General features: G+C 41.6%; 1 protein-coding gene across 1 annotated transcript in view; it reads right to left on the reverse strand.

The window, feature by feature from the left end:
- Positions 1-27,848, reverse strand: part of ttc27 (tetratricopeptide repeat domain 27) — a 98,127-nt gene that overhangs the window by 34,216 nt on the left and 36,063 nt on the right. Inside the window, exons 6-11 of the mRNA XM_072391570.1 lie at positions 22,783-22,941; positions 22,524-22,663; positions 13,356-13,468; positions 11,881-11,947; positions 3,240-3,353; positions 851-946 (exon numbers count right to left, since the gene is read on the reverse strand). Of these exons, the coding sequence (XP_072247671.1) occupies positions 851-946; positions 3,240-3,353; positions 11,881-11,947; positions 13,356-13,468; positions 22,524-22,663; positions 22,783-22,941 (689 nt within the window). The remainder of the gene's footprint in view (positions 1-850; positions 947-3,239; positions 3,354-11,880; positions 11,948-13,355; positions 13,469-22,523; positions 22,664-22,782; positions 22,942-27,848) is intronic.

Genomic DNA, 27,848 nt, shown 5'->3' on the forward strand with positions numbered 1-27,848 from the left:
TTTTTGGCTTCTGCAAGGGCATTTCTTAGGATTATAGTGAAAACAGAAAGTGAACATTGTCTAACCAAAAGCAAGACAGTGACCAAATAGTGTCTGTCCTATCAAGGCTGAGTAATGCTTAGTTAATGCTTCTCTGTGACGTCTTCATTGAGCATTCGAAGTTCTGCATCGAGGAAAAACGTTGCTTTGCAATTCACCGTGTTGCTGTGTGTTTGTGTGGTTCCAGGGGTTATAGCCGAATATTTGCTTTTTCTTCTGGTCAGAGTTAACAACAGTAAGCAATGGCAACTGAGGTGGAGCAGCTGTATTTGCAGTTGGGGCTCATCAATATTGAAGAACAAATGCTAAAATTGAAAATGTTGAAGCGCAGGCGACAGAGAAGACGTTGGTCTGTACGACCGGTCGAGGCTGAACGGGTGAATTTACAACACTGATTCCCCCACTGAGGGACCTGGATGAACAAATGCATTTTCGATACTTTGGAACGTCAACGGGCCGATTTGACGCGCTTCTTTGCTGTATACAGCCATTAAGACCGGAAAAAGCAACTGCCGGAACTTAAGTTCTGAGTGGACCAATCACAGCCCTACACGATGTGTAGTTAGAATTTTTTTGGAGGTGCACGTCAGGCTACGGCGTAGGGGTCCACGCCGACGCCTTAGCTACGCCATCTAAATGACGGAGAAGCATAAACTACGCTTAACAGCAGACCTTTTATTGGTGCCTAATAGTGTTGTCTGTTAGGCACCAATGGGTGTGTCCAGTTACAAAGTACATTTTCTTTTGGCCCATTCAAATAAAAGACACAGAAAGTTCAAATGTTGTTTTTCCAGAAGAGTGCATGTGATACCTGGACAGCCCATCTGGGCGGCACCTGGCAGCAGTAGAAGACTTTAAGGCGCTCAGTAACTGGACAGCTCTTGTCTTCAAAGTGGTCTACGATTGCCTGGAAAAGGAAAAGCAGAGATGATATTCTGCAACTGGGTCAGTTATTTTTCACAAGTTCACAAAGTCCAGTGAGGGTCCCAACAGTACTCTGAAATGACTTCCCCTTACAGCAACAGGAGCATGTCCCTTCAGGACCCAAAGTGACTTTCAAAGTCACTTTTATGGACTGCAGACATGGTTCCAACAGATGCAGTTCTAATAAACTTACAACTACCACAGCACGTCTTACATGCAGCACATGCTGCAATCGTCCTCTGAATATTGACAGTTGAACGTTACAGGATCATTAGGGAACCATTGGTTGATGACCGCAAACTTACACAGAGACAAAGAACACATACATCCTCTCAGGCTAATGGAATGATTCTATGTTTAACATAAAAACCGAAGGAAACGCTTCTCACTTCATCTTCACAGAGGTTTAACAAGATTTTCCCAACGGTAAGACTGATCAGCTGTAAAGAATACAAGAAAAAAGCTTTCCATCGCAACATCTTAAAATATCTCCCATAATTCTTTTCATCCATCAAAAATCAAAAACATGGCAGCCATTGTTAGGCTGGGCTCTAATAATTAAATAATTATCAGCTCTGACACAAAATATGTTAGTTTGACAATTAAAGGACTGAAATTGGAAAATCAATCAATGATCTTTATTGTCACTGTAACGTGTACAACAAGATCAAAGTGTCATCCAATCAGTGCATTACAAAGGAAAAGAAAAAGAATTAGCAGAAAACAATTTTATTTATGGAACATCCAAATCAGGTAAGCACCAGATGCAGCATGACCTTGACTGTGAACGGGAAGGACGGGGTGCATTATATTTGTTCAGTGAGCCTAGTACCATTCTGTTCACCAACTTTTTTACAACTCTGCTCTTTTCTACCAGCCTCTAGTGATAAAAGTTTAGTGAACACCAGAAAACAGAATAAATTCTGTATTTCTTCCAGTTCAAGCACACTGACTGTTGTCCTCTATACAGTCTAACAACGTCTTCACCAGCTTTCTCATAATCCCAAGCTGCTGTTTGTGTTCTCCGTTTTAGGAACACTATCGATCAACATCAAAAATAACATTTGGAGCAGTATGGAATTAACGATTTTGTTTGTGTGCCGAGGCGTTTTAAAGGAAAGACGAAGTTACGCTAAGCTTCACAGAGTCAGGCTCTGCAGCTCCCAACGTTGGAAATGGCCAGTGAAAGGAAAGCTGAAAAAATTAAATTAACTTTTGGAATTTAATTCATATCTGGCAGCATATGCAATGTGAAAAAGGCAGTGACACGATTTTAAAAAGTACTTTACATAAATTCAGTTTAATATAGGTACACTTTATTGGTGAAAAAAAGTGAATTAAAAAAAAACCAACAACTCAAGGCTGGAGATGCTCTTTATTCTCTCCTATCTACATTTATTGAGCACTTTCATTTCAGCAACTGGGTTTTTTCTCTCTAAATAGTCTTATTTCTTCTTTTTCGATAGGATTTTGGAAAATTTCTCGGTGTCTGCTCCATGTTGATCTGATTTTATTGCATGACATCGGCAGATGTTTCAGCCTCACATTGATGCCCTCTCGCTCTGCCACCTCTCAATACTGGATTCATGACTGGTGATTAGGGAGACCATGTTTGCCATGTTCATAGAAAATGGTCAACCGTGACCAAAAAGGATGGACATATGCCTGTTGACACAGGTAGGTTGAGTCTATATTTTCTTTCTTTGGGGCATACAAAGTATTCCATCTATCTATTCACCTATCTGCAGCCTCAGCAGAAGCTCATTCATCAGACCAGGCTACGAGCATATATATAATATATGGTAATATATCTCAGGTAATATATACGGCCCACACAAAGATATTTCCAGTTCCTCCTCATCACCCTCCAATTTCTGCTGCCTGAGGCACTGTTTTAACAGTTTATCATCCTTCAGCTCAGGAGGAAAAGCAGTCATCTGCTAATCGGAAGGTCGGTGGTTTGATTCTCTGCACCACATGTTGTGTCCTCCGATGCATCCATAGGTGCGTGAATGTGTGTGAAAGAAAAAAAAAAGTCTGCAGTGTAACCCTGTACAGACTAATATATCCTTACCTTTTCCCGTTTTTGATGAGAACACAAAGTCTAAAAATGGTTCATTATTCAAACGTTTTTCTTTTATTGTAATAAAACATAAATGAAAAATATGAAAATGGAACTGCATCAGTTAAGATAGGAAGGTCCAAGATGGTCAAAGCCCTGAGGTCTGAGTACCTTTCCCTGTGTACTCACAAAGCTTTGATAAATAGCTTCTCACCTGGGTTTGCATCATAGCTCTCTCAACACACCGGGATTTTCCTTTTTCCAGTTTGGTCCGGAGGCATAATGCTGTGACCTCCACAGCCCAGAACTTGCGCTGAGACAAAATGCACTGCAGAAAGAAACACAAAAGGTAAGATTCAACTCATATCTTAGATGAACCACTTGCACTCTGGGATTATCAGGTGATTTGACATATGTCGGCTGTGAGGCATCAAGGTCGTTTCATTTGAACATACTCATCAATTCTCAAAAGCTACTATTAAAACAGCAACTGAGCAAGAAAAAAAAGTCACCATTAGAGAATGGGTACAAATATATGGTTGTCCCATGGACACATTATCCTGGATCTTAATCTATCTACAGAAAACAGTCATGTTACACCAGAGTTCATTTATTATTTCAGTTCTATGAAGAAGTTTAATGCTAAGCCCCTCTGCACAAACTGTTGAGCTTTGAAGACAAAAAAAAAAAATTAAAGGCAATAAAAAATGTGAAAGAGGTGAGCAGAATTAATTGGAAAATAAAATGTTTAAATGTGTGTTCTTTGTTATACAGATGGAAATGATTCTGTGAAAATGTAAACTGTGTGTTCTATAAAAAGCAACAGGAGCGTCAAAAAGCTTATATATAATATATGGCGAAAGAAGGAAATTTGAAAATATTAACAACCTGAGCTTCCAGAGCATCATCCTAAATCATCCTAAATCAATCACATATTGAACAGAAATATGGTAAATATGGTAAATGGACTTGTACTTGTATAGCGCTTTTCTAGTCTAGCTGACCACTCAAAGCGCTTCACTACATGCCGCATTCACCCCACTCAGACACATTCATACAGCACATCTTAAGAGACATAACTACGTGCTTTTTCTAATCATTCATACCCCCAATGATACACAGGGGGGGCAACGTGGGGTTCAGTGTCTTGCTTCGACATGTAGCCCGGGGAAGCCAGAGTCGAACCACCGACCTTCCGATTGGTGGGTGACTGCTCTTCCTCCTGAGCTACAGCCGCCCAATATAAGAGAAAAGATGGAGAAAGCTTGAGTGAAACACTTCCCGCCATCTCTTTCCCTGGACTAAAGGGACACAGGGCCCTGTTGTCTGCTGTGCGCTGTAGTGAGAAATCAACCAGCAAGCTTAATTGACATCACCTAATTATCAGAACCCATTAGAGTCTGAAAGTTTTTATCTGTGTGCTGTGGTGATAATCTGATGTGTAATAGCTGGCACAGCTTTGTGGCTGAGCTTCAGATGAGCTGATTAAAGGGGGCAGGGGTTGGAGGTGGGGGTTGGGGACATCCAACAGATTTACTCACAGGGAAAATGTGTTTGGCTAAGCTTTAACAAGTTAGAACAATTTATACAACAATGACTTTCTGCACCCAACACACATTGATGACAATGGAAAAATACAGCATGAATCTGCTGCATGGTTGTAGGTGAGATGAACAAACACTAACGATGTTTGTGGATGCTTAGAAAGTCTTGCTGGAGTCATTAGTGCAACAGTAAATTGTTTAAGGTATCCAGAACTCTGCCAACATCAATCAATGAGCAATTAAAATGCCCAGCAGTTGTCACACCACTAGTTACACAAATGAGAAAAGAGTCATTCTGAGATGCAGTCTTTTTGTTGTATTGTGATAATAATAACAATATTAACAATTACTATTGTATTTAACTAAGGTCTATGGATTGTGAAACCCTACAATACTGACAGAACAGTGATGAAACGTAAGGTATTCTAATCACTTGATCAAAACAAAGCTACAAATTCCATGATAACATCACTTATTTACCTTGTGTTGCCATTGCAACATCAGAGAGTAACAGAGTAACAGAGAGCAGAACTCAACCCGTTTGTTTGGCAGCACAGAGCTCCTAAACAGAGATAAAGTAGCTTTGTAATAAACTAACACTAACTACCGTAAATTCCAGACTATAGAGCGCACCTGAATATAAGCCGCACCCTCTAATCTTAAAAAGGAAATCCATTTTGTACTTATATAGGCCTCACCGGATTATAAACCGCAGTACTCAAAAAAAAAAAAAAAAGGGAAAAAAGTAGCGGGTTGTAGTCCGGAACCTACCTTAATCGAGCGCTGTTTTATCAAGCCAAAATGTTGTTACTGTGTAAACGGCATGCACGTAAATATAGATACTGACTGGCTGCAGCCCTCTGTCATGCACTTGTGGAGTGACCTATGAAGCCAGTGACTCTCCCTCGTGTCATTAACAGTTTCTAAAGAACCACTCATCTAAACTACTTCAATCACAACAGGACATTTTATTAGTTATCGGTCATTTCACCTGCTGAGGAGACTGGATGAACGGCTGTCAAGTGATTGAAGGAACACGCACACAGAGCTCCATTTCTGAGCGACTTCTTAGTCTGGATCAAAGAGGGGTAATTCAAGATCTATTAACCAAGGATATATCATGTGTTGTAAATATTATATGTACCTGATCTATTTTACATTAAGAGTGCTCAGATGATGCTCACTTTCGGCTGGATCAGTGAATAGGATCACCACTAACATGGTGTATTTGAAGTCCTTGGTCTATCATGTAACATTACTCACAAATGTACAATTTTAAACAGCCTCCCATGGTAAGTATTACGTTCAAAGTAGCTATTTTGTCACCAGGCAACATGTTCATCTTGTTAAGCTTAAACCACACTGCAATGAACAAAAAAAAAAAAGAAAATGATAGCTTTACAAATACAATATTTGAATACAAGCTCTCATTTGTGTATGTTATACGACTTAAACACAGCACACTGATGTAATGATTCAAAAACACCCAAAACAGATTTGAGTCTGCACTCTGCAAAACTCTCTTTCCCTTCTCTCTATATAGAGGCTGGGAGAGAATTCAGTATATTTGTTGCTACCATGTTTGCTCTTCAGAAATTACGGAACTTTTTAATTCTCAGCATTATTCATCAGGGTAATTTGGACAATGCCTTATTAAACTAAAATCAACGAAAGCTGTCGTATGCTTGTGAAAAACCTTCAAGGAAAGCTTCACATTGGAACTAACAATAGATGTCTTTGAAGAAAGCAGCAAGGCAACGATGAAGATGGCCAGACATGCGACAACCATCTAACCAGCCTGCAGATTCCAGGATCTACATGTAGGCTGGGAAGATGCCTGCTCACAGAACCAGCAGCTGCCTGCACGGGATATGGCATTCGCTGCTAGTTCATTTCTCAAAGTATATTCATAGCTGGCCAAATTGACAAAGTGGCAAGCGAAGTTCAATTATCCATAAATTGGTGAGCACAAAGTGGATTAAAAACCACTGACATTGTAAAACTGCACCAATTTTTGGTAAACCAATAAATGCATTCACTCAGTATTCATACCAGTGATATGGATGTGATATGTGCACACAAACTATATAGCCAAAAGTATTCCCTCGTCTACCTTTACACGCATATGAACTTGAGTGACATCCCATTCTTTAATATGTTTAATATGTCGTCGGCCCACCCTTTGCAGCTATAACAGCTTCAACTCTTCTGTGCAAGCTTTCCACAAGTTTTAGGACTGTTTCTGGGAATTTTTGACCATTCTTCCATTTGTGAGGTCAGACACTGATGTTTGACAGAAGGCCTGACTCTCAGTTTCCGCTCTAATTCATCCCAAAGGTGTTCTATCGGGTTGAGGTCAGGACTGTGCAGGCCAGTCAAGTTCTTCCACACCAAACTGGCTCATCCATGTCTTTATGGACCTTGCTTTGTGCACTGGTGCGCAGTCATGTTGGAACAGGAAGGGGCCATCCCCAAACTGTTTCCACAAAGTTGGGGGCATGAAATTGTCCAAAATCTCTTGGTATGCTGAAGCATTCACAGTTCCTTTCACTGGAACTAAGGGGCCAAGCCCAGCTCGTGAAAAACAACCCCATAATAGCCTTAAACACCATACGGCCTCCCAGACTGAAAGACAAGCTTCTAGGTATGGGTGTGGCCCCCTCCCTGACATAGTGGATTATAGACTATTTGACTGCCAGACCACAGTATGTCAGGATGGGGAGATGTGTTTCTGGAACACTGGAATGCAGTTCTGGGGCTCCGCAGGGTACTGTTTTGGCTCCTTTTCTTTTCACCCTGTTCACATCAGACTTCAGTAACAACTCAGAGTCCTGCCACATACAGAAGTATTCTGATGATACGGCTGTTGTGGCATGTGTGCGCGGTGGAGAGGAGAAGGAGTACAGGGACCTTGTGGAGTCCTTGGACCAAAAAAAAAAAACGTTTCCTCCTGAACACTACTACCAAGACCAAAGAGCTGGTGGTGGACTTCAGGAGATCTAAAACTCCATGCCAGTCAGCCTGCATTGATGGAGGGGAGATAGAGACTGTTCAGACCTGCAAATACCTGGGGGTGGTGCTGGATAATAAACTGGAGTTGTCTGCCAACATAGAAGCAGTTAATAGGAGGGGCCACAGCTGTCTCCTCTTCCTGAGACGGCTCAGGTCCTTCAATGTCTGCAGTGACATGATATGCATGTTTTATCACACTATCAGTGAGAGTGCACTGTTCTATGCTGTTGTCTGCGGTGGGAAATGCACCACAGACAAAAACTGTAGGTGCCTGGACAAACTGGTGAAAAAGACTGTGGTTCTGTGGTAGGCAGAAGGCTAGACCCTCTCAGTGCTGTGGTGGAGCAACAGATGAGGAGGAAATTATATTCTGTTTTGGATAATAATAGACACACTCTCCACAGCATCCTGGCAGGACAGAAGAGCAGGCTTTTTAACAGTTATTGCTAACTTTGAGGTTTTTCTCAAAATTATTTATGTATCAATTTATAATTATCATTATTGTTGTTCTTGTTCTAATATACAATTATTGTAAATATATACAAATATACTTTTTTTTTTTAAAGAAAAAATTTTGACCTACTTGACTAATTTTGAATTCCCCCCACTGGAGGATGAATAAAGTAGTTTTCTATTCAATGCTATTCTAACTAACTAACTAAAGTAAAGTTTTTTTACATGGCATTGTAAAATGTAAAATGCTCATCTAAGAGGCTCGACAACCAGGGAATCAACAACTAATCAGAGAGGCAAGCTCAAGATGCTGTAGAAATGGGAACCTTATTTTGGCTAACAGAACCAGAAACACTATACAGGGACAATAATATGAAGTGGTTTTGACATCATGCATGGATCGTGATAAAAGCCAGTCATGTTATCTTGATTATTCTGTCCTGCAACCTCACACAACAGGAGAGGCAAAAACCCCCCAAAAAACCCAGTTCAAGTGTAAATGGAGATGTGGGGATCATAACAGTCTTAATGATAGTTCTGTCTGCATTTAACAAGCCTGATTGTACTGAAATCTCTTCAGTACTTCTGACAGGTCTATTGTTGTACTCAACAGCTGCTGACCATTATCAGGAAATGAAACACGATTATCAGTGATATTATCATGTACTAATATGACTAATCCGAAAATGCCTCTAGAAACAGTCAAATGTGGATCAACAGTGGATCAGATTGATATATTGCAAGAAGAAATAAAAAAAGATGGCAACAGCAGGTGAAAGTGTACAAGAACATGTACACGTGCACATGCTTGATTTTTTTCAACTATTTTCAACTATATAGTTGCAGTTTTAAGAACATTAAAAGACAACATTCTTATAAATGGACAGTGTCATGTACAGGGAGCATTAGACAAGAATATCCAAATAAAAAAGTTATTATTTGTACTCTGCATGTGGGAATTGAAGCATGAGCAGTGTGACAATGTGACCATTCCTTTATTAAACTTATATCATAATGTGTTCAAAGCATGACACACTCATAGACACCACTGCCCTCTACTGTAGATTACATGACTGTAATCTATTGAATATTAAATCAAATTTTCAAGACAACAATGTGTTTCTGCATCTCAACTTCAGCCAGAAGTCACCCTGCCTCAAATACAAAGTCAGTCAACAAGAACATTTGTTCACGGTTCTTTTTGTGTTTTGTCTCTTCTTCTTCTCATTTTACAGCCAAATCAAAGTTTTGACAAAAGGCAGCCCCTCAGGCTAATCTCAAGAACATCCCAGTTTTACTTTCCTGGGCTATCAAATTCTTCATCTGAGTTTCTGTCTGAATTCTCAGAGTTTTTATCCCAGTTAGTGCTGAGTACAGATAAAGTCATTGTAGTGGGTGACTTTAATATTCATGTAGATGTTGAAAATGACAGCCTAAATATTAACTTTAATTCTATATTAGACTCTATTGGATTTTCTCAAAGTGTTCACAGACCTACTCACTGCCTTAATCACACCCTTGACCTTGTGCTGACTTATGGCATTGAGAGTGAACCGTTAACAGTGTTCCCTCATAACCCTGTCTTGTCTGACCATTTTTTAATAACTTTTGAATTTACATTACTTGACTACACGGTTTCTGAGAAGAATTCTACATATAGAAGGTGTCTGTCAGAGAATGCTGTAACCAGATTTAAAGAGTTGATTTCATCATCCTTTTCTTCACTGCCATGTGCTGATAAGACAGAGGATGGCTACCTAAACTTTACTCCAGTAGAACTTGACTCTCTTGTTGACAGCACTATAGCTTCAATGTGTACAACACTGGACAATGTTGCCCCTCTGAAAAGGAAGGTAATCAGTCAGAAGAGGTTGGCTCCATGGTATAATTCACAGCTGCTTTAAAGCAGACTGCAAGAAAGCTGGAGAGAAAATTGTGTTAATCTAATTTAGAAGCACAGAAGATTTTCTTTGTTGTAGTTGCACAGAGATTAGCTAGTTATTTAGTAAGGAATAGCTTAATAGATACTACTGTGCAGAAGGCAGGAATACCAAGTTTCGCAGGGTGTTTAAAGCACACTAGCATGATTTGGTATCAGATTCAGACAGCCAAGATTGAGAAAAAAGACTTGCATGTTATATTTCGAGATTTGGCAAATGCATTTGTTTCAGTGCCACGTAGCCTTATTTGGAAAGCGTTTGATTATTTTAGAGTGCCTGTAGTAGTTAACTTTGTAAGAGCATATTTCCAGGATATTAGACTGTGCCTAAGTACAACAGGTTTCACAACAGGTTGGCAGAGGCTAGAAATAGGCATTATGGCAGGGTGTACAATATCTCCAATAGCACTTACAATAGCAATGGAGATGATTATTAGAGCTTCTAAGTGAGTTGCAGGTGGAGAGAGAGGTCAGGATGGCATGCGCCTTACACCAATTAGTGTAGTAAAAACTGGGACAAACAGCAGCCAGTAATAATACATAAGTCTTCCCTGACAATTTCCTGGCTTGTTTTACTGCCACTGAAGAAATAGCTGACGGGCAGTTTTGTCAAAAAATGTTATCTGCATTTATAAAAACATCAAGATGGTATTTAGAGGGCCCAACGTAGATTCATGGTTTTGTTTTTCTCAACTTGTGCTGAAGATTTCTTGCAGATTTCCTTCAGGTGAGGCAATTCATCTGTTCTGACCAGAAGTTTGTATTTAGGTGTAGCCCATATAAGTTTGTTAGTGCAACACTATAAAAGGCAGACCTCAGCTAAGTGAGTTCAAGATCTATACAACAGGAGGTTGCTTTAGAAAAATATTAATAAAAATAAAAGATCATAAAATAAGTACAGTAAAATAAATACAACAGTATGCAAAACCATCACACATAATCAGGAATCACCAGGAAAGATCAAGTGTGGCTCACAGCAGGAAGTAAGTAATGCATCTAATACAGGTTAGAGGTGAAGAAAAAGTGCAACCATTGAGCTATCAATGTGCTCACCAAAACTCTCAACAGTTTCAGGAATAAATATTTCCTGACAACTGTCAAAAAAAAAAAAAAAAGCAGTGACAATGAATCAAATGAGATACAGATGAAACACCAATGACTTCCTGATGATAATGTGATGCAACTGAGACTGTTAGTCAGCACAGAAACAATTTAAATACTTCATTTTTCAGACCAGCAAAAAAAACCAAAAAAAAACAAGTTTGGTCTTTTTGTTTATTAACACTTTTAAATTATTCAATTTAAATATATAAAATCAACTTAATGTGCACAAGGCATATTATCTTCTTTTTAACATAATCAATGAAAAACATAAAAAGGCATATTTCCTTCCTTTAATAGAATTTGGCCTCATGTATGCACCTACAAACAATCTTCATACCGTCTTCAGACTTATGACGGTCGGATTGTGCAACAAGGGGCTGCCGCAGTGATATGCGCTTGTTGAGCAGCCTTCGTTTTCTCTCCTGTCAGTGAAACACCGGGGTGATGTTGCTTCAAATGCGTGGACATGCCTGATGTGTTTTCTGTCATTGGACTTTCTTGTGCCACAGTGCCTCCACACCGTCACGGTTTTATCCACTAACCTCTTTTCCCCATACAGGGGACTTAAATGACGCACAACTTTTTTTTTTTTCTCCATAAATCAATCCGCGGATCACGTGTGTGCCGAACCGAAGATATTGATCCCAACAGATCACGGATCAATGGTGATCCGTTGCACCACTACTAAACAGGGCACAATGCTGACCTGAGAACGTATGTAAAATCACATTTATTCTGTAAACCCAGCAATGCTGTTGGAAAATTAGGGTTGTTAGTCACAAGAACAATAAAAAAGGACTTACAGATGTGAAGGCCAGCAGCTCTTCTTCTGTTAGTTTGTGCACAGGGTTGTTCCTCTGGAAGTCAGTGCTGCAACACATACATAATCAGGTGACCACCACTAAAACAGATTTACATGATGTTGGAAACAGAAAAACATTCCTGTAAGTACATGATAACTGGGATTATTCACACCAAATATTAGGAAAACCTTTTTCAGCATTTTTTGCTATGTTTTGAAAAAAAGTGTGGGACGAAATGACAGACCACCTTAATCCTCTGATCCTCCAAGCAAGAACTCCTTGGACATGATGTGCTCTCAGTAATACTATATGCTCTAACAATGAACAGGCAATTACAATTCTTACATGTAATGCTTGTCCAGTCAAACTCATAAATTATTGATTGTTAGTCTGTCTACACCACACAAAAAATTCTGCCATTTTATCCAGTACATTTGGGACCAAACATAGAAATAAGAAAGCATTAACAACATCTCCTATACTAAACTAAATCTTTGGTGTGTGAGCATGTGCATGGGCCTCAAATTTCCATCCAAACTGTGCAATGACTCTGCATCACCAGGGTTAATAAAGTGATTCTGATGATAAACATGACACCAAGTCAGCGAGAGGGAAATTTGCCCAAAGCTTTGTGGATCCAAGTAACTAAAAATAACTACAAAATAAACAAAATAAATGGGATGTGTTGGCCATTTTGAGGACTCCAGAGTTACAATATACTCATGTTTGACATTGCCTTGGAGCGATATGCAGGTGTGCAGATCTCCCTTTAATTTAAACGGACCTGCTGCTCATCAGTCATCTCTCAGCAATCTCGCTGCCTGCTCCATTGCCCTTCACCTGACCCATCCAGCCCCAGCAGAAGCATTGAGATTAATCACTGACTCACTATGACGCAAAGTGCTTTAATATCACACACAGAGTCTACTAGTCTTCCCATTTCATGGATGAAACCATCTGAACGAACAAGTTCAAACTTACAGCTGTTGCACAGTTAATCCACACGAACAAGAGTTGCATTTTGAGATATTTCCAATTTGAGCTCAATGTTCAGGGACAGAGTTAACAATGTTCCAGAGCTCTTGGACCAAACTTGGAAACGAGAGTTTCAGTTACCTTTACAATGGTCACACCCTGTACCATTACTGTTCATTACTGTGAACTATGCATCAAGTTAACCAAGGCTCAGATAGCTGGTTTAAACTGTATATGTATATATAAAGTGAACTAGCTTTTTAGGTTTGTACAAATAATCATTGCATGAATGAATATGTAAATGTCTGAGCAAAAAGGATACAGAGTTCATGATAAATGAATAGCCTCAAGTTATTAAGATTCTATCAGAGTTCAAGTTACTGGTAAAGGCCCGTCACGAATAGACACTCTCCATAGTTGTTGTACTCATGTTATAACATATAACTAAGCTTTCCACTGGGAGGCAAAAACCTTTATGAGCTTTGGGCCGCTGGACTTACCAGACACCAAGGATGAGAGCCTGCTCCTCTGCGCTAAGGTCAGGCATCTTGTACTGATCTGGTTCTGCTAAACTGATCTCATCCAGTACTGTGTCATCAGCCAGATGGTAGTCCTGTAAGAAACGCACAAAAACACTGGTAGAGAAACGCACAGAAACGCTGGTACTGAAACGCACAGAAACAGTGGTACAGAAACGCACAGAAACACTGGTACAGAAACGCACAGAAACACTGGTACTGAAACACACAGAAACACTGGTACTGAAACGCACAGAAACACTGGTACTGAAACACACAAACGCTGGTACTGAAACACACAGAAACACTGGTACTGAAACACACAGAAACACTGGTACAGAAACGCTGGTACTGAAACGCACAGAAACGCTGGTACTGAAACGCACAGAAACGCTGGTACTGAAACGCACAGAAACGCTGGTACTGAAACGCACAGAAACACTGGTACAGAAACGCTGGTACAGAAACACTGGTACTGAAACGCACAGAAACACTGGTACAGAAACGCTGGTACAGAAACGCTGGTACTGAAACGCACAGAAACGCTGGTACTGAAACGCACAGAAACACTGGTACAGAAACGCACAGAAACACTGGTACAGAAACGCAAAGAAACACTGGTACAGAAACGCAAAGAAACACTGGTACAGAAACGCACAGAAACACTGGTACAGAAACACAGAAACACTGGTACTGAAACACAGAAACACTGGTACAGAAACACAGAAACACTGGTACAGAAACGCAAAGAAACACTGGTACTGAAACGCACAGAAACACTGGTACAGAAACACAGAAACACTGGTACTGAAACACAGAAACACTGGTACTGAAACACACAGAAACGCTGGTACTGAAACACACAGAAACACTGGTACAGAAACGCACAGAAACGCTGGTACTGAAACGCACAGAAACACTGGTACTGAAACGCACAGAAACACTGGTACTGAAACGCACAGAAACGCTGGTACTGAAACACAGAAACACTGGTACTGAAACACAGAAACACTGGTACTGAAACACACAGAAACACTGGTACAGAAACACACAGAAACACTGGTACAGAAACACAGAAACACTGGTACAGAAACACAGAAACACTGGTACTGAAACGCACAGAAACGCTGGTACTGAAACACAGAAACACTGGTACAGAAACGCACAGAAACGCTGGTACTGAAACACACAGAAACGCTGGTACTGAAACGCACAGAAACACTGGTACTGAAACACAGAAACACTGGTACTGAAACACACAGAAACACTGGTACTGAAACACAGAAACACTGGTACTGAAACACAGAAACACTGGTACTGAAACACAGAAACACTGGTACTGAAACACAGAAACACTGGTACTGAAACACAGAAACACTGGTACTGAAACACAGAAACACTGGTACAGAAACGCACAGAAACACTGGTACTGAAACACACAGAAACGCTGGTACTGAAACACAGAAACACTGGTACTGAAACACAGAAACACTGGTACTGAAACACAGAAACACTGGTACTGAAACACAGAAACACTGGTACTGAAACACAGAAACACTGGTACTGAAACACAGAAACGCTGGTACTGAAACACACAGAAACGCTGGTACTGAAACGCACAGAAACACTGGTACAGAAACGCTGGTACTGAAACGCACAGAAACGCTGGTACTGAAACGCACAGAAACGCTGGTACTGAAACGCACAGAAACACTGGTACAGAAACGCTGGTACAGAAACACTGGTACTGAAACGCACAGAAACACTGGTACAGAAACGCTGGTACAGAAACGCTGGTACTGAAACGCACAGAAACACTGGTACTGAAACGCACAGAAACGCTGGTACTGAAACGCACAGAAACACTGGTACAGAAACGCACAGAAACACTGGTACAGAAACGCAAAGAAACACTGGTACAGAAACGCACAGAAACACTGGTACAGAAACACAGAAACACTGGTACTGAAACACAGAAACACTGGTACTGAAACACACAGAAACGCTGGTACTGAAACACACAAACGCTGGTACTGAAACACACAGAAACACTGGTACAGAAACGCACAGAAACGCTGGTACTGAAACGCACAGAAACACTGGTACTGAAACGCACAGAAACACTGGTACTGAAACGCACAGAAACGCTGGTACTGAAACACAGAAACACTGGTACTGAAACACAGAAACACTGGTACTGAAACACACAGAAACACTGGTACAGAAACACAGAAACACTGGTACAGAAACACAGAAACACTGGTACTGAAACGCACAGAAACGCTGGTACTGAAACACAGAAACACTGGTACAGAAACGCACAGAAACACTGGTACTGAAACACACAGAAACGCTGGTACTGAAACACAGAAACACTGGTACTGAAACACAGAAACACTGGTACTGAAACACAGAAACGCTGGTACTGAAACACACAGAAACGCTGGTACTGAAACGCACAGAAACACTGGTACTGAAACGCACAGAAACGCTGGTACTGAAATGCACAGAAACACTGGTAGAGAAACACAGAAACACTGGTACTGAAACACACAGAAACGCTGGTACTGAAACACAGAAACACTGGTACTGAAACACAGAAACACTGGTACTGAAACACACAGAAACGCTGGTACTGAAACGCACAGAAACGCTGGTACTGAAACACAGAAACACTGGTACTGAAACACAGAAACACTGGTACTGAAACACAGAAACACTGGTACTGAAACACAGAAACACTGGTACAGAAACGCACAGAAACACTGGTACTGAAACACACAGAAACGCTGGTACTGAAACACAGAAACACTGGTACTGAAACACAGAAACACTGGTACTGAAACACACAGAAACGCTGGTACTGAAACGCACAGAAACACTGGTACTGAAACGCACAGAAACGCTGGTACTGAAATGCACAGAAACACTGGTACAGAAACGCTGGTACAGAAACACAGAAACGCTGGTACTGAAACACACAGAAACGCTGGTACTGAAACGCACAGAAACACTGGTACTGAAACGCACAGAAACACTGGTACAGAAACGCACAGAAACGCTGGTACTGAAACACAGAAACGCTGGTACTGAAACGCACAGAAACACTGGTACTGAAACACACAGAAACACTGGTACTGAAACGCACAGAAACGCTGGTACTGAAACGCACAGAAACGCTGGTACTGAAACGCACAGAAACGCTGGTACTGAAACGCACAGAAACGCTGGTACTGAAACACAGAAACACTGGTACAGAAACGCACAGAAACGCTGGTACTGAAACACACAGAAACGCTGGTACTGAAACGCACAGAAACGCTGGTACAGAAACACAGAAACACTGGTACTGAAACACACAGAAACGCTGGTACTGAAACGCACAGAAACACTGGTACTGAAACACAGAAACACTGGTACAGAAACGCACAGAAACGCTGGTACTGAAACACACAGAAACGCTGGTACTGAAACGCACAGAAACACTGGTACAGAAACGCACAGAAACGCTGGTACTGAAACGCACAGAAACGCTGGTACTGAAACACACAGAAACGCTGGTACTGAAACGCACAGAAACGCTGGTACAGAAACACAGAAACACTGGTACTGAAACACACAGAAACGCTGGTACTGAAACGCACAGAAACGCTGGTACTGAAACACAGAAACACTGGTACAGAAACGCACAGAAACGCTGGTACTGAAACACACAGAAACGCTGGTACTGAAACGCACAGAAACACTGGTACTGAAACACAGAAACACTGGTACTGAAACACACAGAAACGCTGGTACTGAAACGCACAGAAACGCTGGTACTGAAACACAGAAACACTGGTACAGAAACGCACAGAAACGCTGGTACTGAAACACACAGAAACACTGGTACAGAAACGTACAGAAACGCAAAGAAACGCTGGTACTGAAACGCACAGAAACACTGGTACTGAAACACAGAAACACTGGTACAGAAACGCACAGAAACGCTGGTACTGAAACACACAGAAACGCTGGTACTGAAACACACAGAAACACTGGTACTGAAACACACAGAAACACTGGTACAGAAACACACAGAAACGCTGGTACTGAAACGCAAAGAAACGCTGGTACTGAAACACACAGAAACGCTGGTACTGAAACACACAGAAACACTGGTACAGAAACGCACAGAAACGCTGGTACTGAAACACACAGAAACGCTGGTACTGAAACACACAGAAACACTGGTACAGAAACGCACAGAAACGCTGGTACTGAAACACAGAAACACTGGTACTGAAACACACAGAAACGCTGGTACTGAAACGCACAGAAACGCTGGTACTGAAACGCACAGAAACACTGGTACTGAAACGCACAGAAACACTGGTACAGAAACGCACAGAAACGCTGGTACTGAAACACACAGAAACGCTGGTACTGAAACACACAGAAACACTGGTACTGAAACACACAGAAACACTGGTACAGAAACACACAGAAACGCTGGTACTGAAACGCAAAGAAACGCTGGTACTGAAACACACAGAAACGCTGGTACTGAAACACACAGAAACACTGGTACAGAAACGCACAGAAACGCTGGTACTGAAACACAGAAACACTGGTACAGAAACGCAAAGAAACGCTGGTACTGAAACGCACAGAAACACTGGTACAGAAACGCAAAGAAACGCTGGTACTGAAACGCACAGAAACACTGGTACTGAAACGCACAGAAACGCTGGTACTGAAACGCACAGAAACGCTGGTACTGAAACGCACAGAAACACTGGTACAGAAACGCAAAGAAACGCTGGTACTGAAACACACAGAAACGCTGGTACTGAAACACACAGAAACGCTGGTACAGAAACGCACAGAAACACTGGTACTGAAACGCACAGAAACGCTGGTACTGAAACACAGAAACACTGGTACTGAAACACACAGAAACGCTGGTACTGAAACACAGAAACACTGGTACAGAAACGCACAGAAACACTGGTACTGAAACGCACAGAAACGCTGGTACTGAAACGCACAGAAACGCTGGTACTGAAACGCACAGAAACACTGGTACTGAAACACACAGAAACACTGGTACAGAAACGCAAAGAAACGCTGGTACTGAAACGCACAGAAACACTGGTACTGAAACACACAGAAACGCTGGTACTGAAACGCACAGAAACGCTGGTACAGAAACACACAGAAACGCTGGTACTGAAACGCACAGAAACGCTGGTACTGAAACGCACAGGAACGCTGGTACTGAAACGCACAGAAACGCTGGTACTGAAACACACAGAAACACTGGTACTGAAACGCACAGAAACGCTGGTACTGAAACGCACAGAAACGCTGGTACTGAAACGCACAGGAACGCACAGAAAGAATCAAAGCCCCTCTGTGACGCCCACAGGCAAAACCGCCATTTCATTGGATGTAAACCAGTGACCAAACTCCGCCCTAGCCAGTGAAAGCGAAGCATGCTGCCAGTCAAGTTAGTTGAGTGAAGTTTAGTTTTGTTTTTCAGTCTAGTTTGAGTCTTTTCTTCCCAGTCGTTAGTTTCATTTTATTTTGTTTGTTTCAGTTGTAGTTTATTTTACACTTTCAGACTCTAGACTCCTTTTTCCCTTTTACGTTTATGTTTATGTATTTAGCAGACGCTTTTATCCAAAGCGACTTACAAATGAAGCTATATAAAAAGCTAACAATAAAGTACATCGAAGGAACTCATTAGTCCGACTCTGTCAGAGGTGACAGAGTAGAGATAGGGTGCAGGCATAGAAGGAAGTGCAGAAAGATAAAGTGCAAAGATAGAGGGGGTAGGGAAGTACAAGGTAAGTGCTGGGATATGAGATGCTGTCTGAAGAGCTGGGTTTTCAGGAGCTTCTTGAAGATAGACAGTTCTGGTAGCGCTCGGTAGGTCATTCCACCATCGTGGGACGACACATGAACAGAGTTTGGATTGTCTTAGGCGTGGTGTAGGAGCTGCTAGACGCCAATCCTGGGACCAACGGAGGGACCGAGTTGTGACATAAGCTTTTGCAAGAGCATTCAAGAAGATGGGAGCCGTTCCATTAAGCACTTTGTAGCTAACATCAGGGACTTGAATCTGATGCGGGCAGCCAGAGGAGCTCAATGAACAGAGGGGTGACGTGTGTTCTTTTAGGCTGATCGAAGACCAGACGCGCTGCCGCGTTCTGGACCATCTGGAGAGGTTTCACAGCACAGGCTGGGAGACCAGTTAGAAGAGCATTGCAGTAGTCAAGGCGGTAGATGACCATGGCCTGCACCAGGAGCTGGGGGGCATGTTGTGTTAGGTATGGTCTGATCTTTCTTATGTTTAGTAATGCAAAGCGGCACGAATGAGCAACCGAGGTAACGTGATCTTTGAAGGTTAGTTGGTCATCAATCATGACACCCAAGTTTCTAGCAACCTTTGATGGAGCAAGAGATAGGGATTCAGTTTGGATGCAGATGCTGTGTTGTATGGTTGGTTTGGCTGGGAAGACAAGCAGTTCAGTTTTTGGGAGGTTAAGTTGGAGGTGATGGGCTTTCATCCATGTTGATATGTCAGAGAGACAGTCTGAGATCCGTGCTGACAGATAGAGCTGGGTATCATCAGCATAACATTGGTATGAGAAGCCATGTGATCGGATGATCTGTCCCAGTGAGTTGGTGTATATGGCAAAGAGAAGAGGTCCCAGTACTGAGCCTTGGGGGACCCCTGTGGCAAGGTGGTGCGCTGCAGAAGTGTGACCAAGCCAGGATACTTTGAAGGACCGACCAGTGAGGTATGATTCAAACCAGGAGTGTGCTCTCCCTGTGATGCCCATGCCAGAGAGTATGGACAAAAGGATACTGTGGTTGACTGTCAAATGCAGCCAATAAGTTGAGCAGGATAAGTACAGAGGACTTAGCTGTCGCTCTGGCTTCTTTTAAGGCTTCTGTCACAGCCAACTGAGCCGTTTCGGTGGAGTGTCCACTTTTAAACCCAGATTGGTTTGGGTCAAGGAGGTTGTTATGTGAGAGGTAATCGGTGACCTGCTTAAAGACCGCCCTTTCAATGGTTTTAGACAGAAACGGGAGGAGAGAGACCGGCCGATAATTCTCCACATGAGTTGGAGGGAGGGAAGGTTTCTTGAGCCTCTTATTTACCCTCTACTTAGATTTCCCTTCTTTTATTTTTGTTACTTTTATGAGACGCTCATTTCCTAAGCAAAATCCACGGGGCAGACTTAACCAATAATTCCCTTTTTTTGACCAAGTTTACTTGAAAACACAATTTTGACTCGACCCCGCTCAAAAGCCACTCAGCCACTTGCCCGCATCATTCTGCAAAAGGGGAGACACCGCATCAGGTGCCTTCAAGCCGAACCAGAACCAGAGACTGGACCGCTCCTGAAATGCAGGACTCCTGTCAGAATGAGATTTGATTGGATGTTTCATATGCATCATCCAACACAAAAGACCAAAAGCTATCTATGAAATTGTGGAATAAGAAGCAGATATTACCTGTATTAGTGACAACCATCTGATAATTTTGTAATCAGGTAGTTGCCAACATAACAAATGACAAACGGTTTGCCCTGAGACCTCTGTAATAAACTTGAGATTTGTGCCTGACATTTAAAGGGATAGTTGAGGTCTTTTGAAATGAGATAGTGTCAGGTTAACATGAGAAGATCTTACCTTATCTGCAGTGAGCAGTGATCAGACCGCTCTCTAGTTGAAGAAGCAGGGAGGGCTTCTCATGGAGGAGCAAAGCTAACAGCTGCTCAGAGCAGGGACCAAAGAAAAGTAGAAGAATCTTCCCCTTCTAAAACAACTCAAACATTTCATAGCATTTCAGCAGACGCTACATTGTACATTTTTAACAACACAACACTGTTGCAATCAGACTTCCTTAGCCAAACAATGCTCGTGTTGCTCCACATCACTGCGTGCACTGGAGCTGCCTTGTGTATTGTGCTGCTGATTAGCTGTGACTCAGTTCCGCTGGTCTAATTCCAAAATGAGACAGTAAAAATTTGTTATTAAAAAAGCAAAGATGACCACATGGCTTTTTTGGGGGGGGTAAGAGGATATTTGTACCAGCCAGAAGTACAACTGATAAAGAGTTATAGAAGAGAGTGACAGAGCAGAAAGAAAGAGAAGATGCTTCAGAGAGAACCCGAGCTACCTGCTGGTGTGGTGTTCTCATTGTATTCCAATCAAACCCTGAATGCTATTGCTGCAATGGGTGGAACCTGATCAGCAAATAACCTCACTGTCTATCTGACAAAAGGGATGTTGCTTTATTGAAACAACCTGGAAAAATACAAACTTGTACAATCTTGTAAATCTTTGCAGACGAAATGCCCAGGAGGAAGATATTTCGGCTGATCTGCAGCAGGATACGCTAGGCGCATCAACAGTGACGCTTTGTGCAAAAAGAAACAACAACCATCATGAAATGCTGTTTTAGATCTCCTCTTTGGTCCCTGCTTTGAGCAGCTGTTAGCTTTGCTCCTTCATGAGAAGTCCTCCCTGCTTCTTCAACTAGAGAGCGGTCTGACCTTCGCACAAACCCACTTCAGTAAGCTTGAACCATCCCTTTATTCTGGTAAAGAGGTATTTCTAAATGAAAAAGTAAAATATAATCACCTTACAAACAATGAGTGCTATTCCTAAACTTTTCAAGCAAAGCTGTTGAAGCTACAGCTTGAAGTGGTCTGGTATGAGCACAGTTTCACACTGATAACACTGGACATCAACAGTACAGCTTCATGATTCTTCATGTGCTGCTGACAGGCTAGGGATCCACACATGAACATGTCTGGATGTCAAAGCAACATAGATGCAGGTCTTAGGAAAATGTGTTGGAGGTAAAACTGCTCTTAGGGGACATATGAAGAATTGAGTAGCAGGATATTGGAAATATATTTTCTCTCTGCTCTAAGCCACTCAGGAGTATGACTTCAAATCTTTGAGAAGATCATTTTACATTCGTACAATATTATATTGGTATAATATAATTTTTTATGTGCCTTATTTTATATGCTCTTATTTTGCATCCTGCATCTTAATCTTGATTCTGAAGTTATATCGAACAGCCCAAGAGGGAGAGGAGGCATCAGAAAACAACACTGGGAAGATGACATGAAAAGCCTTTACCTTAGGTAGTTTGGCCTGTGGTGTGGGGGTGGGGCTGGCTTCATCAAACATCTGATCAGGCTCGCCCTGCTTTCTTTTGACCTCAAGGATGAGCTGAGCCAAATACTTCTCCTGGAAACGGGTCCGTTTGCCAAGAGCACCTAGATTAAGATTTCAGTGAGTGAGGTCATGCATCCTTCAGTCCATTCAGTGTCATAAATATCTACACTCTCAGTCTTCATGGTGTACAGTTTGCATTGGCTCATAGTATGTTACGTACCAGTCATGTTGATGTGGAGCCCGGAGAGCTCCTGGGCCTTTTTGATGTGTTCCTTGGCTGCCTCATACTCATAGTAAGTCAGACTAGTGTACACACACTCCAGGTGGAACTGGATAGTCAGGCTCCTCTGCTCTGATAACACAGACTGGCATTTCAGCACTGAAAAGACCATAAGAAACACAATCAATCACTATTTCTAAGATAATGTCTTGAATTTATGCAGTGAGCATAAAAATGCTGTGTGTGTGTGTGCATACATCTACAAGGTCTTCCTGCCTCACCACAAATGCCAAGCAGGTGATCAAATTTACCATGGGTGAACTTTTATCAATCAGAACAACAAGAAAAGCCCTCCGAGTTGTTTTATGATCTACTTTCAGTGAGGAAATACATTCCAATGCTAACAATGTCTGGGCCAGCTACTACTTCTTTTTTTTTTTTTTACCAAAAGCTCACTTAAATCCCAACATTGGAAATGCAGTGGTCTGAGATACTGTGAAGTACCCACAAGCATAAGATGTGATCTTGTAAGAATCCAACTCCCTCAAATAGTAACTTTGCGTTTAAAGAAGACTAGTTCTCCTCAACACACTTTTTCAAGCACCTGGCATGCAGATCTTCCCAAGCATCTTGGAAAACGTGACAAATCATCTGAGGTTTAAGGCAGTTTTAAGACGTATTCTGTCTCTTTGTATAATCCAACCAGGGCAAATACCACTGCAGAACTCCTTAGTCTTCTTGTGGCCTAAGATGTTACTTTAAACATGTGGTTGTATATCTGCGCATAGTGTGCTGATGTGGACTGAATCGAGGACCTATGAAATGTCTCCTGGAATATCTAAAGAGTCTGAATATCTAAAGAGCCTAAAACATTAAGCAGTGCATAAATGGTGTCTAAGAAAGCTAAGAACTGCTGCAGTCCTCACAGCCTCAAGTCAAAGTCAAAGTCAAAGTGAACTTTACTGTCAATCAAGCTTTACAACAGTACATTGCAAGCAGACTGAAATTTTGTTTATCTAACTCCAAATGTGCACGAGTTAAAATTTGACATACAACTAAGATATATAACTGTATTGAGACTTACAACACACTAGAAGATAAAGTGCAATTGATATCAGATATCAGGCATGGTAGAGATATCGCTAACAGTAGACAGTAACATAACAAGCAACAAACAAACATTCTCAACTGAAAGACCAAAAGCATTGAGGTGACTCCTCAAAAGATAAAACTAGATTGGAGGTAATGTTGAGGAGGGGGAAAGTTGTGACCACCCTCTGACTTGTGCATGTCCCTCTCCCTTCCCCATGATGATCTCGATGATCTGATTATTAATTCAGCTCTGACAAATAGACATAATCAGCTGAGGCTGTCAGGCGAAACAAAGCTCAGAGGAGCTGATCAGAAATTATACACTTTCATCCCTAATCAACATTCATGAAGCAACGCCAGGGCTGACGGCACCAGACACAGGAATAGGGCATACAGATTTACATGCAATATGTCTGAGTCACCTTTACAACTGGCAGTTTCTCACTGCAGGAAAAGGACTCATTGGAAGTTTTGTGAGCTGTTGAGTACAAGGCAAAGAAAACGTGTTGATACTGATGGATATTACAAGAATTGAAAAAAAAAAAAAAATAGTGAAAACCAGGGACTTGCATGCACCAGCACATGGCTAGATGAGCTGACACAACACAGAACAGAGGAGCTTTAAATGTAGCACACATTTAGAGACTACACTCCCAGTCGCACAGCAAAAGGCACCTTTAAAGGTTGTTTAGAGCAATTATTCCAAATCCTGGTCATGGGAGCCCACTGCCTTTAGTAGTGTCTCTGCTCTAACACATCTGATTCAAATACATGGATCACCTCATCAAGTTCTGCAGACCAATTTATTTAAGCTAAATCTGGTGGAACAGGGGATATCTATAATGCAAATTGTGGTAAAGTCCAGGTCTTGAAAGCTCAGAGCTGGTTTGACAGCACATAAGGGACCAATAGTATATTAGGAAGTTGGTCATAATTATTTGGATCATCGAATTATCACCATCACCAGAAAATACTCAGACTTTGGTCTTTTGGTTTTTGTGTGTTGGCAACCATGTCAGTCAGTCACAGGGTTGACATTTTTTATCTTTTGAACCACAAGTCTTTCCAGATATGTAGGCTGGTGTGTTGGACTAAATTCACAGTCAGTGAAGAGGTTATGAGAGTCATATCATAAGTACTAATGTAAGTTGTGATCAGCTACTGATGACACTTCCGTAGTGGTACACAGTCAGTTCATTAGGTGCTATAGACTGCATGCAGCATTTTAGTTTTTTTTAAATGGAGACATAGTTCTGGAAGTGTACTCATGTAACTTTGTGCTATTTTGGTCTATTGTGGTTATCGATTACAAAACCATTGCTGTGGAGCCACTGTCGTCAAAGTCATTAATTCATACTGACACAATCATGGAGGGCAGATGGTTTGCAAGAGGCTTAGTTTCCTGAAAGTCTGAAGCAGTCGTAATTTAGTCTTCGCTCCCAACAACTGCCAGAAGAAACATGCAACAGAAACATAAACCGACAAATACAGTTCTGCAGGTCCGCTGACGGCGTTTCCGCTGACGGCGTTTCCGCTGACGGTGTAGTTCTAGCTTGTAGTTAAATTGCATGGAGGCATGAGATAGCTATAACCTTAATCTTATGATTAAAACTTAGCTGGTATACAGTAGCCTTTTAATGCAGAAGTATAAATTGTTGAGCCTGGATCAATATCCCTTTTCCGAACAACGGATGCGTGATTTCATAGGGCAATCACCAGAAATCAACACTTCCACAATGCAGCAAAGGCATCAAATGCCCGTGCATCATAGGTGTCAGAACTTCTGACAGCAGATTGGTGTGGCGCTGGGAGACAGCGCTACTCATCTCCCGGCCAGAATGTTTCTGCAAGAAATAAATGCTATGTGGACATGTGGACACTTGTATTAATCATCTGCTGAAAACTGTATCCAACAAATTATTAGCATTATTTCCAGCATTTCCTAAAAGTGTGTTCACATGGTCCAGCTCATTGTATTGGATTAACTTGAGGTGTGCACAACTTATCGATCAGTCGGAATGGCGCACATAGTCGGAATACTTTCTTGTGAACTAATCTTTGTTTGGGGCAGGAAGAGACTCATGTTTCACTACGCAGAGATGTGGAACAAATGTTAACGGCACTGTTTCTGTCAGAGTTTGCACCTATAGCGGAAGCAATGGACACACTTGGGAATTATCGTTGCCTTTCAGGCTTTCACATATCTGTCCTGTAGCTTCTTCCAATCACTCTTACAGAACTCTCTCTCGTTCCCCAAAGTTCCACGCAACCACAACGAAGGCCACGAGACGCGGAACCGAGAGAGACCCAGTTGGACCCCCTGGCGATTGATGTGGTTACTATGTTGTTTCAGAGCAGTGTCGTACAGGTGCCTGTACAGATGCATGTCCTTGCTGAGCCTGTTTTCGAATTGGTCCATCCGGTTTGTCGTTCTCCGCACGCGGCAAGTTACAAATTGTGACCGGTGCATGACTACGCGCCAGGCGGAAATACGTCATTTTGACGTCAAGTGCAACCATAAAACAAGCTTACTAATGGTCCCCCATTCACGTTCACGCGTGATCACTGCTGAACGCCTGTAATCACACCACTCGTAGTGACTACACGTAACATTCATGCGTTTTTTGGCGAAGGTAGGCATTAACACTCGCATGAAGATAATAGAAAATTTTTGACAAAAAGAAAAAAACTAATTTGAGGTATTTTTCTCTCTCACAGCGGCACAAAACTGCTCGTTCCTAAATTTTAATCTAGGAAGAGGTATATAGCTCACAGGCATGTATTCATGTGTACAGGAAGGGGGTTTAATTAGCTGGTTTAGGCTCCTTTGCTGGTCCTGCAAAATCTTTGTCATATAGCTGAACAATAAGTACTGTCCTATTGTACATCCCTTAAATAAAACGGAACTTGCAACCTTCCAGGTTTTAAATATTTAAAAGCTCCAATGATCTGTTAATCATTGCCATTTCAGCACTTCAAATGACTAACATGATGTTAAAGAGGTGCCTCTTCAGTGTATCTCCTCTCTATATATTGTACTTTGGCACTTCCAAACACTTTAGTTAAGCTATGATTTTAAGTATTATGCCCAAGTCCAACTGCCCCCCCCCTCCCAATTCTCCGGCTGGCCAACACTGACATCACATCAATGTTTTATATTCAAGTGCACTTACAACATTCTTCACGCTGTACTTGTATAAACTGAAATAAATGTGTACCTAATACCAATGGACTGTTTATACTAACTTTTCAGAGGAGAGAAAGTAGTGCAGAGAACCACTTTTCCGTGAAAACTGTGCACTTATGCTCATGTTATATGATGCAAGAGTCTTTGGTTTTACAGCACTTAACTTTGATAATTCAGTTCACACTTGCACGGATGCCATCACATTTTCACCAGTGCCAGAATTGTACATGGTTTTTCACCACAAATAGTGATTTAATTCTGCTAAAACAGTGTTTCTACGAGGTTGTCTTAAACCAGCCTGTACATCCTGGATGGCAGTTGGATGTTGTTTTTGTGGTGTGTTCATTTGCTTCTTAGCTTGCTCAGATGCTGGTGAAATGAGGAGTAAAAGCAGGGTCTTTTATTGCTACTGGTTCTTCGTGTCACTTTGGTGAATAAAACCCCTCTCACTTTGAGTCAAGTGGAAACAGGATGTTGGACTTAGCAGAAAAGATGATCCTGAGTTATGCCACGAAGACAAGAAGCATCAAAACCCTTGAAACTGAACCATTCAGTTTAAAGCCATTAGCTGAGACAAAAGCTAAAATGGGCAAAGAAGAATCTCTGACCAAGAGATTAAGTAGCTTAGCTGTGGTGTTCTTTAAACACGCACACCAAGTAATGGAACAAGCCACTGGCAAACTTAAAGCCTGGTCACAGGAAATATCACAGTTACAGGAGGAAGCCAAATTCCTCCAACACTGACTTGAAGTCACTGAGAGGGCATCTAGCCAAACTACTGCCCAGG

Source organism: Leuresthes tenuis, unplaced genomic scaffold (genome assembly GCF_036924035.1).
Source record: "Leuresthes tenuis unplaced genomic scaffold, fLeuTen1.0.hap1 SCAF_8, whole genome shotgun sequence".
Classification (NCBI taxonomy): Eukaryota; Metazoa; Chordata; class Actinopteri; order Atheriniformes; family Atherinopsidae; genus Leuresthes; species Leuresthes tenuis.